General features: G+C 44.6%; 1 protein-coding gene across 1 annotated transcript in view; it reads left to right on the top strand.

Moving 5' to 3' along the window:
• Window positions 1-12,430, top strand: part of LOC126183504 (uncharacterized) — a 307,076-nt gene that overhangs the window by 249,344 nt on the left and 45,302 nt on the right. The window contains exons 5-6 of the mRNA XM_049925549.1: window positions 3,884-3,990; window positions 12,089-12,249. Coding sequence (XP_049781506.1) covers window positions 3,884-3,990; window positions 12,089-12,249 — 268 coding nt within the window. The remainder of the gene's footprint in view (window positions 1-3,883; window positions 3,991-12,088; window positions 12,250-12,430) is intronic.

Genomic DNA, 12,430 nt, shown 5'->3' on the forward strand with positions numbered 1-12,430 from the left:
GTTTCAGACTTGGCTTAAAGATAACAAGTCTCTCTTATTCAAATTTCATATAACGCGCGGAAAGAACGAATACCTATATCTTTCCGTACGAGCTCTGGTTTCCCTTATTATATCGTGGGGATCGTTTCTCCCTATATAGGTCGGTGTCAACAAAATATTTTCGCATTCGGAGGAGAAAGTTAGTGATTGGAATTTCGTGAGAAGATTCCGCCGTAACGAAAGACGCCTTTCTTTTAACGATTTCCAGCCCAAATCATGTATCATTTCTGTGACTCTCTCCCATATTTCGCGATAATACAAGACGTGCTGCCCTTCTCTGAACTTTTTCGATGTACTCCGTCAGTCATATCTGGTAAGGCTCCCACACCGCGCAGCAGTATCCTAAAAGAGGACGCACAAGCGTAGTGTAGGCAGTCTCCTTAGTAGATCGGTTACATTTTCTAGTGTCCTACCAATTAAATGCAGTATTTGGTTAGTCTCCCCCACAACATTTTCTGTGTTCCTTCCAATTTAAGTTGTCCGTAGCTATAATTCCTAAGTATTTCTTTGAATTTACAGTCTTTAGGTTTGACCGATTTATCGTGTAACCGAAGTTTAACGAATTACTTTCAGCACTCATGTGGAAGACCTCACGTTTCGTTATTTAGAGTGAACTGCCAATTTTCGCACCATTCAGATATCTGTTCTAAATCGTTTTGCCATTTGTTTTGATCTTCCGATGACTTTATTAGTCGATAAACGACAGCGTCATCTGCAAACAACCGAAGACGGCTGCTCAGATTGTCTCCCAAATCGTTTATATAGATAAGGAACAGCAAATGGCCTGTAACACTACCTTGGGGAACGCGAGAAATCACTTCTGTTTTACTCGATGAATTTCCGTCAATTACTACGATCAGGAACTCACAAATCCAGTCACATATCTGAGACGATATTCCATAAGCACGCAATTTCACTACGAGCCGCTTGTATGGTACAGTGTCAAAAGCCTTCCGGAAATCGATCTGAAATCCCTTGTCAATAGCACTCAACACTTCATGTAAATAAAGAGCTAGTTGTGTTTCGCAGGATCGATGTTTCCTAAACCCATGTTGACTGTGTGTCAATAGACCGTTTTCTTGGAGGTAATTTATAATGTTAGAACACAATATATGTTGTAAAATCCTGCTGCATATCGACGTTAACGATATGGGCCTGTAATTTAGTGGATTACTCCTACTACCTTCCTTGAATATTGGTGTGACCTGTGCAACTTTCCAGCCTTTGGGTACGGATCTTTCGTCGAGCGAACGGTTGTATGTGATTAAAGTATGGAGCTAATGCATCAGCATACTCCGAAAGGAACCTAATTGGTATACAGTCTGGACCAGAAGACTTGCTTTTATTAAGTGATTTGAGCTGTTTCACTACTCCGAGGATATTTACTTCTATGTTACTCATGTTGGCAGCTGTTCTCGATTCGAATTCTGGAATATTTACTTCTTTTGTGAAGGCACTTCGGAAGGCTGTGTTCAGTAACTCAGCTTTGGCAGCACTGTCTTCGATAGTATCTCCATTGCTATGGCGCAGGTAAGGCATTGATTGTTTCTTGCCGCTAACATACTTCACATACGACCAGAATATCTTTGGATTTTCTGCCAGGTTTCGAGACAAAGTTTCGTTGTGGAAACTGTTATGGGCATCTCGCATTGAAGTCCGTGCTGAATTTCGAGCTTTTGTAAAAGATTGCCAATCTTGGGGATTTTGCATCTGTTTAAATTTGGCATGTTTGTTTCGTTGTTTCTGCAACAGTGTTATAACCCGTTTTGTGTACCAAGGAGGATCACCTCCGTCGTTTGTTTATTTATTTGGTATAAATCTCTCAATTGCTGCCAATACTATTTCTTTGAACTGAAGCCACATCTACACTTGTATTATTAATTTGGAATTAGTGGAGATTGTCTCTTAGAAAGGCGTTAAGTGAATTTTATCTGCTTCTTTGAATAGGTATATTTTCACTTATTTTTTGGAAGATTTGGGGATTACAATATTCAGTTTCGCCACGACAACTGTGTTCACTAATCCCTGAATCGGTTTTGATGCTCGTTATTAACTCAGGATTATTTGTTGCTAAGAGGTCAAGTGTATTTTCACAACCGTTTACCATTCGCGTGGGCCCATGAACTAACTGCTCAAAATAATTTTCGAAGAATGCGTTTAGCACAATTTCGGATATTATTTTATGCGTACCTCCGGAATGAAACATATTTTCACCAACATATGGAGGGTAAATTAGTCACCACCAACTATTATCGTATGATTCGGGTACATGTTTGAAATTAAACTCAACTTTTCTTTGAATCTTTCAGGAACTGTATCATCTGAGTTGGGAGGTCGGTAAAAGGTTCCAAGTATTATATTCCGGTTGCCAACATTGACCTCTACCCATATTAACTCACAGGAAGTACCTTCTTCAATTTCGCGACAGTATAAACTACTTCTGACAGCAACAAACACACCACCGCCATCCATGTTTAGCCTATCTTTTCTGAACACCATCAGGTTCTTCGCAAAAATTTCGACTTAGCTTGTATCCGGTTTTAGCTTGTATCCGGTTTTAGCTTGTATCCGGTTTTAGCTTGTATCCGGTTTTAGCTTGTATCCGGTTTTAGCTTGTATCCGGTTTTAGCTTGTATCCGGTTTTAGCTTGTATCCGGTTTTAGCTTGTATCCGGTTTTAGCTTGTATCCGGTTTTAGCTTGTATCCGGTTTTAGCTTGTATCCGGTTTTAGCTTGTATCCGGTTTTAGCTTGTATCCGGTTTTAGCTTGTATCCGGTTTTAGCTTGTATCCGGTTTTAGCTTGTATCCGGTTTTAGCTTGTATCCGGTTTTAGCTTGTATCCATGTGTGGTGAGGGGGCTACAACCAACAGGGTACATGGCGACCCCAACACAACGGACTGGCTACCGTGCTGGATATCAGATACAAACGAGCTAAGAAGTCCGTTATCGTCGACAGCGCAGAAAGCGATACTGCACAGAGGATGGAGGAAAACGCACCCAGGAGGGTGACCTGGCCCAACAGCTGGAGAATAAGCGGAGGTGCAGACCCACGTCGACGAAGGATGCGAGAGGTCTCAGCGCATGATGGACACTATGCACCATGTAAGGCGCCCTTCCCCAATTGGCTCGCTCTTCGGGAAAATTTTGAAAAATGGAGGTCAAATCCTACAGGGGACTATAACATAAAGGCCGAAACGTGAGACACTCCTTTTAGTCGCCTCTTAAGACAGGCACGAAGACCTCGGGCCTATTCTAACCCCAGGACCAGCAGGGAGGGGGGGGGGGGGGGGGGAGGGGGGTCGCTAAATCACCCGACCTTGATTTCGTGAAAACTGTCGGGGATTACATGGAATAGAGGGTGAAACTGATCGGTCAGCATCCCTGAAATCAGTCAACTCTAATCACGGTTAGTGGGGGTGGTAAACAGTATTAGTATAATGTCTTCCGGGTGTCACTTATTTATTTATTTATTTTTCTTTGTCTGGTGTGCTGACATTGGCTACGCTGTAGAAGACAAGTTTCTCTTGCAAAGGATTGGCTAATGGAATCTAATATGTTAAAGTGGATATGTATTATCATTCTGTTACCTTCACGATCATATCATATTTTCCTCGTCCTCCTCCTTTCTCTTGTTTTCGTCCTCCTCCCTTTCACATGTTTTTCTCCTCCTTTCCCCTCTTTTCCTCGTCATCTTTCCTTCTTTATCTCACCACCTTCACGTTCACTCTAACCCCACCCCCACCCCCTCCCGCCCTCACCCCCACCTTATTATCAGCACTGACCCCAGCTCAGCTGTCGTACTTGCAGAATGCTCAGTGTGAGGCGGATTGTGCGATGTTGCAGATGTGACGTACGACTGCCTGGGGCACTGGGAGGGCCCGGCCAACCAACGCTACCTGTCGCTGCTGCACGCGTCCGCTGCCGACCACCAGCCGCGCTACCGCTGCGCCGTAAGTACCGTCACTCCAGTTACCTCAACATTGGGACTGACATAAATAAGAGATGGGTTTCAAAATTCCCGTGATTTGATTTTTGCTCGAAAAAGGTTAAGGCGATACTGAAATTGCACTCTCTCCTCATACATCCTTCTTGACTCAGTGTGGCGAGTGACTAAGAACTGAGTTAATTGGTGTCCATAGTCACAGTGTCATGCTTACGCGAGTCTGCAGTTTTGCAATCGCCTACCTGAAAGAGCACAGTGTCTGTGTCCAGTTTCGAATACAACTTGCCAAAACCTTTGCAGAAACCAAATGCCATAACAGAAATTTGGAGAAAACACCTTAAACAAGATACGACTTGGTTGATATTGGCCCGTTTTTGAAATGATCTATCAGTTCTGATAATGAATACCGTTCCCATCAACTCGCATCGCACCAGAAAATGTTCAGAAAGCGAGGGATCTGATTCTGCGCGATCGTAGACAGACCATCCGAGACATCAGTAGTAATATCTTCCGAATAAAATTTGAAATTTGTGGTAAGGTCTTATGGGACCAAACTGCTGAGGTCATCGCCGGCCGCGCTGGCCGTGCGGTTCTAGGCGCTCCAGTCCGGAGCCGCGCTGCTGCTACGGTCGCAGGTTCGAATCCTGCCTCGGGCATGGGTGTGTGTGATGTCCTTAGGTTAGTTAGGTTTAAGTAGTTCTAAGTTCTAGGGGACTAATGACCACAGCAGTTGAGTCCCATAGTGCTCAGAGCCATTTGAACCATTTTTTGCTGAGGTCATCGGTCCCTAAGCTTACATACTACGTAATCTAACTTAATCTAACTTACGCTAAGGACGACACACACACACACACACACACACACACACACACACACACACACACACACACACACACACACAGAGAGAGAGAGAGAGAGAGAGAGAGAGAGAGAGAGAGAGAGAGAGAGAGGATGACTCGAACCTCCGACGGGGGGGAGCCGCGCGGACTGTGACAAGACACCCTAGACCGCGCGCTACATCTTGCGAATAAATTATGGTACATGTAAAGGTGTTCTGTCAGAAGAATTGAACGTGAAAAAAGTTAGCAGCGAAGTTGGTGCCACGATTGCTTAAAGACGATCAGAAGTAAAATCGCGTGGAAGTCTGCAGGGAGCTTACTTAAACAACTGCTTAAAGACGTGCGAAACTTTCTTTCGAAGATTATAACTGGTAACGAAAGTTAAGTATTTGAATATGACCCTGAGACAAAGTAGCGATTATCATAATGGGAGAGTCCTTAATCTCGCCAAACAAAAGCTCAACAAGTAAAGAATAACAGCGAAAATAAATAAGTAAATACTTCGTCCCTCCCAGCTAATGTTCTGTCGTGATGTTTTAAAACGTTTGAGGGAGGACATAAGAAAACTTAACAGAAGTGGCTTACGAACAATTATGTACCAGGGGGATCGAAAAGTTTCTAGCGTAACAAATAAAGAATGCCAGAAATTTCATAATACCAATTTATTTTTCAGTATAATACCCGTATGCACTAATACACTTGCGGGCACGCTCAGATATCTTCCGCATACCATTGGAATAAAAGGTCTTAGATTTAGAGTCCAACCAAGCGTTCACAGCATCAATCACTGCAGCAGCATTGTCAAATGATCGTCCATTGATGTCTTTTTTTTAGGTTTGCCGGTCGTTGTGGCCCAGCGGTTCTAGGCGCTTCAGTCTGGAACCGCGCGACCGCTACGGTCGCAGGTTCGAATCCTGCCTCGGGCATGGATGTGTGTGATGTCCTTAGGCTAGTTAGGTTTAAGTAGTTCTAAGTTCTAGGCGACTGATGACCTCAGAAGTTAAGTACCATAGTGCTCAGAGCCATTTTTTAGGTTTGGGAAAAGAAAAAGTCTGATGGAGCAAATCTGGAGAATATGGCGGATGACGTAACAATTCGAACCCGCAGTCACGCAGAATTTCCAGTGTTGCGTGGACTTTGTGCGCCAGTGCGTTGTCCTGATGGAAAAGAACTTCGCGCGCCAATTTTCCCCGCCTTTTTTCCTTTCTCTCCTTTCAAACGGCGCAGGAGGGTGCAATAGTATTATGCATTGATAGTTATGCTCTTTTGCAAGTAATCCACCATATTTACCCCCTCTGCATGCCAGATGACCGATGCCGGCTGATTTCTTTGCACCTGGAAATTTTTTGGGGTTGGGGTGATAGATGTGTCTTAGGATCAAAGTGGCGAGCCCACGTTTCGTCCATCATCACATACCTTGCAAGAAAGCTGTCTTCATCCGTTTCAAATTATCGGAAGATTTCTTCCAGCAATGCACACGCTCCCATCCCTGATCTGCATTAAAGTCTTTCGGGACCCACCGAGATGAAACTTTCCGCATTCCCAAAATACCCACAACAATGTCATGGGCACGCCCATGGGAGATTCCATATGTGGTTTCAATGTGCTGCAACGTTGTCCGGCCATCCTGCAAAATCGTATCGTGAATTGCAGTCATTGTTTCATCATCCGCTCCTTGGTGCATCTTCCACACTCATTCTTCCACTTTGAAGTCGGACACCGTTTTCTGCTGTTGCATAAGATGGAGCAATGTCCTAAAGTGTATTCCGCATGTCACCCGCAATTTCCTTGGACAGCATTCCCTTCAAATGAAGATATTCAATCACAGCAAGGTTCTTGATTCCTTCGGTAGTCACCATTCTGCTTACACTACGGTATAAAACGCAACCTAGAGGCAAAGCTAACGAAGCCGGAGCAGCGAAATTTGACTTGCATACGCCCAAAGGGTCACTATAAAAGTAGGTAGTGGTGTTCGTGCGAGACATTACGGTAACTATCTGGGGATAGAAACTTTTCGATCGCCTCTCATGCTCCACCGTGAAAATGCACTACCGCATACAACCTACATTACTCTGGAATTTTTCAACTAGAGAGATGACAGTTGTTCTGCACCCACCTTGTTCACAAGACTTAGCTCGGAGTGACTTCTTCCTCTTTCCCAATACGAAAATGAAACTGAAGGGGACTTCTTTGAAGGTAATTGTGCAGAATAAGATCTAGGAAGGACGTAATAATTTTTAAAAATACTTCGAGGTTTTGGAAGTAGTAGGGCAAACAGTTTCAGCACGTTTTGTTAGTGTGGCGAACATCAGGGGCAAGTATGCACTCAGGGCAAACCTGTTCTCCTACTTTGACAGACAGGTACTTAACTTATTGTTCTGCTTAAAGGATGCTTCCTCCCGATTGACAGGCACTCAATCTATTGCTCCCCCGCCCCCACCCCACCCCACGTGAAACCTCTCCCCTCACTGCTACAGGTACACTTTCAGGTCTGTGTTATTAGAATAGCCCCTCTCATCATCATGTTTGATTGATTACATAATTAAATTGATCAATTAATTAACCTCTCACCTCCTGGTAAGCTGCGCGAGATTAGCCGAGCGGTCTAAGGCACTGCAGTCATGGACTGTGCCGCTGGTCCTGGCGGAGGTTCGAGTCCTCCCTCGGGCATGGGTGTGTGTGTTTGTCCTTAGAATAATTTAGGTTAAGTAGTGTGTAAGCTTAGGGACTGATGACATTAGCAGTTATGTCCCATAAGATTTCACACACATTTCATTTCAACCTCCTGGTAAATCCCCTCCTCTCCCACCCTCCCTCTCTGAAATTGGCGGGAAAAAGGCATAACTGATCGGTCATTTGGAGAGAATTATAGTGTATGGAATATTGCTTAAACAATTTATACAATGTATAGAATTGTTGTTGTTGTTGTCTTCAGTCCAGAGACTGGTTTGATGCAGCTCTCCATGCTACTCTATCCTGTGCAAGCTTCATCTCCCAGTACCCTCTGCAACCTACATCCTTCTGAATATGTTTAGTGTATTCATCTCTTGGTCTCCCTCTACGATTTTTACCCTCCACGCTGTCCTCCAATACTAAATTGGTGATCACTTGATGCCTCAGAATATGTCCTACCAACCGATCCCTTCTTCTAGTGAAGTTATGCCACAAATTTCTCTTCTCCCCAATTCTATTCAATACCTCCTCATTAGTAATGTGATCTACCCATCTAATCTTCAGCATTCTTCTGTAGCACCACATTTCGAAAGCTTCTACTCTTCTTGTCTTTCATTGTCCACGTTTCACTTCCATACATGGCTACACTCCATACAAATACTTTCAGAAACGACTTCCTGATATTTAAATCTATACTCGATGTTAACAAATTTCTCTTCTTCAGAAACGCTTTCCTTGCCATTGCCAGTCTACATTTTATATCCCCTCCACTTCGACCATCATAAGTTATTTTGCTCCCCAAATAGCAAAACTCCTTTACTACTTTAAGCGTCTCATTTCCTAATCTAATTCCCTCAGCATCACCCAATTTAATTCGACTGCATTCCATTGCCCTCGTTTTGCTTTTGTTGATGTTCATCTTATATCCTCCTCTCAAGACACTGTCCATTCCGTTCAACTGCTCTTCCAAGTCCTTTGCTGTCTCTGACAGAATTACAATGTCATCGGCGAACCTCAATGTTTTTATTTCTTCTGCTTGGATTTTAACACCTATTCCGAATTTTTCTTTTGTTTCCTTTACTGCTTGTTCAATATACAGACTGAATAACATCGGGGGTAGGCTACAACCCTGTCTCACTCCCTTCCCAACCACTGCTTCCCTTTCATGCCCCTCGACTCTTATAACTGCCATCTGTTTTCTGTACAAATTGTAAATAGCCTTTCGCTCCCTGTATTTTACCCCTGCCACCTTCAGAATTTGAAAGAGTGTGTTCCAGGCGACATTGTCTAAAGCTTTCTCTAAGTCTACAAATGCTAGAAACGTAGGTTTGCGTTTCCTTAATCTTTCTTCTAAGATAAGTGATAAGGTCAGTATTGCCTCACGTGTTCCAACATTTCTACGGAATCCAAACAGATCTTCACCGAGGTCGGTTTCTACCAGTTTTTATTGTTTAGTTATTTATGGCAGTGTATGCAATATAGTTTATTTACTGTGTTAAAGGTTGCTGTGTATGGAATATTGTTTAAAGAATTCAGGGGATTCCAGGCAGTGTATGTAATTACTTATTTAAAGAAATTTTCAGGAAATCGATCGCCATCCCCAGTCTCTCCCCTCCCCGCCCCTATCTGGAAATTGTCGGTTCTGCGGTAGAGAGGAAGGATCTCACGAAGGAAAATTCAAGGGTATATTGTTATTTTATAAAAATATTAGTTTGCGGGGGTTGTATTTCACTTGCTCATCATTCTCTGCTGTTTGGAAAGTTGCATGTCTTGTGAGAAGTAATTACATCGATCGCATTTCTTTTTTTCCGATTGTGCAAGAAATGCCGTCATGAAACACACATTACACGTAATTACACACAGTTAAAAATCTTTAGATCGCGAAGCACGCACCAGTCGGCGTCCCCTGGCCACTGGAGCTCACAGGACGATACCGCACTCGCTCCCTGGAGTCGGGATGCACGGCGGCCCCGGGAAGAGACGACGCGGCCGTCAGCTGCCGAACCAAGTGCAGGTGTCAGTTCGGCTCCCGCAAGGATGAGGCGGCGGCATCCCTTTGATACATGACACCTGAGAAACACCTGTCGAAATACGTGTTCACCTAGGCACTGTTGCTGGCGCGATGAAACAGAGCTGCCGGTCCAGATGTAACGGAACAGCGCGTCCATTACTAATCAGTCCCTTCCCGGAATTCGTAAAGTGCTGCAGAAATAGTTACCGTCGCTTTTGTAGGAGCTTTCGTGATGTCTCAGCTTGCCTGCATGGAAATTCGTGCCCTAAACAGGACCTGTTTACGAAAATAGCACAGAATAACACCGAATGCATTCTTCCTGATGGCCCTAACGAGACACCACGTTTTCCCTTCCTGGAAATCGTGACGTCCTGCTTTCAACATACGCCTCAGAAACGGTAAACGTTCTCACCGCTAAAAGTCCTCATCATGTCTGTGCACGCTCGCGAAAACACCGTTGATCATAAAAGCATTCTTATTGTTTAGAAAGAGAGCACTGTCTAAGCACAGACAGGGGAAATAGGAACAATTACGCAAACAGAATTCGAAGGACTTCCTGCAGAAGAGAAAAATGGCTGGCATTTTCGGTGTCCTACAGCTACTGGTCTGGAGATGTCCTAATGCCACAGTGGCGGATGAGTGACGGCATCCCCGCAAGAGATGGATGGTCTGCTTCAACTTGTCTTTCAACACTTGCTTTCTCAGAACTCTCCATAGATACCTTGCCTCCATCTTGTTCGAATCAGTTTGGTGTAACTACAATTAAATATTAGGATTGCTGCCGTAGTCTGACACCGAGCAACGTACTGGACATGTCTCCTCATTACGACCGTGGTTCTGGAACGAATCTCAGCATCGACTACTCGTAATACCCAGATAGCGGTATAATCCGCGATTACAACATTATTTTTGAGCGGAGTTTCAAAAAAATTGCAATCAGTAGGAGAATACTAGTGGTTTTTGTAGTATTCAGCCTCTTACCACTTTGCGAGAAAAGCAGCGAACGGTGGATGGACTAAGTTTTCTTTTATATCCCTCTTTTTTTTTAGTTGTACATATCTTGGAACAGAGTGTAAAATTTTTTCAGTCTTTGTTCGATCTCTACCTTTGTTACAGGAAATAATTGGAGCAAAAACCGAAAATCAGTTATTTCAGAAACTGCTTATAATGAGCGGTTTTGACTGTCAGGTTAAACTGGCGTGGGAAAAATAGATATAACCGAAAACCGGATGTTGCAGCGATAACAGCCATCCCTCGAAAGCGATGGCGTGAGGCAGTCCATGCTCAGCCTGTTCTGACGGCTCTTGCACTTCAGTGCACGTTCCAGTAACAATATAGAAGGCAAGCAACAAACCCCCGAGTCTTCCAAGAATGGAAAACCCATGTATAAAACAGTTTCAAACATTGGTTTACTTTACAAATGAGCTACTGTGTTAAATGCTTGATGTTAGGCACGTAAGCGAGAAAAAGTTTTAAAATCGTGCTTAAAGTCTGTTGAAAGTCGCTAAGAGCTCTCATTCTCAAATACCGGATGAATAGTGTCCGGGTATTTTGCATGCCATCACTTGTGCAGCTTAAAAACACACATTCTAGCTATAATACTTCCCTTGCGTTGTTTAAAATTTAGAGTATACCTCGTCTAAATACACGTACATAAGCATCCTGTCTTATCACCTGCATCCATTCATGTCCATTGTACATTCCGACAGACTTTCCAAATTCCAGCAGGACAATGCGACACCTCACACGTCCAGAATTGCTACAGAGTGGCCCCGTGAACACTCTTCTGACCACCAAACTCTCCATACATGAACATCATTGAGCATATCTGCGATGCCTTGCAGCGTGCTGTTCAAGAGAGATCTCCAGCCACTCGTACTCTTACGGATTTATGGACAGCCCTGCAGGATTCATGGCGTCAGTTCCCTCCAGCACTACTTCAGACATAAGTAGAGTCCATACCATGTCGTGTTGCGGCACTTCTGCGTGCACACGGGGGCCCTACGTGATGTTAGGCAGGTGTACCAATTTCTTTGGCTCTTCGGTTTATTATTATTATTATTAAAATCTTAGCCATCTGTTTGAGGCTAAAAGTATGACGGTAAGTGTGTGTGTGTGTGTGTGTGTGTGTGTGTGTGTGTGTGTGTGTGAGTGAGTGAGAGAGAGAGAGAGAGAGAGAGAGAGAGAGGAAGGCTGGGAGCTAGCGGCGAATACTCCCCCCCCCCCTCACACACACACAAAAGCCTTGCATCCACGTCTACCCCTCCCATCACTCCTGTAAAACCAGATACTGCATCCCCTCCCTCCTCCAAAACGAAAACCTGCACCCATGCTTACTCTCCTCTCCCCTTCCTTCTGTAAACACACACACACACACACACACACACACACACACACACTGGATGCGCACCTGCGCCCTTTCCCCTCTCCCCCTCCAAAATCACTGAATCCACAACTGCTCCTCCACACCTTCCATCCCCCTCCAAAACCAAACCCTGGATCCGCGTCTGCCTGTCTCCCATCACCTCCCCTCCGCTAACACAACCCTGTGTTGCCTGTGAGTAATATTTGATGGTGTGCAGCTGTTCCGGGAGGAGACGGAGGGCAGCGTGCTGCTGGCGTTCTCGAGCGACTCGACGTGCCGCAGCGAACTGCGGAGCGCGGCGGCTGGCCACGAGATGCTGCGCCTCGCACCCGTCAGGCCGCCCGCGTGGCCCGCGTCGGCGCGCGCCGCGCCCTGCAGGTGAGCCACCACGTTCTTCTTACGGCGCCATATAGGCTACAACCTCCGGACAAGCGCTATAAAAATTGAAAATTAAGGTGCGCACCTTGTTACCGTCCTCATTCCTAGACCTATACAAATGAAAGTTTCGTGTCGCTGGTAAGTGCATTGTTCTGGGACAAAATTAGACTAAAATTACCAA

Source organism: Schistocerca cancellata, chromosome 4, assembly GCF_023864275.1.
Source record: "Schistocerca cancellata isolate TAMUIC-IGC-003103 chromosome 4, iqSchCanc2.1, whole genome shotgun sequence".
Lineage (NCBI taxonomy): Eukaryota > Metazoa > Arthropoda > Insecta > Orthoptera > Acrididae > Schistocerca > Schistocerca cancellata.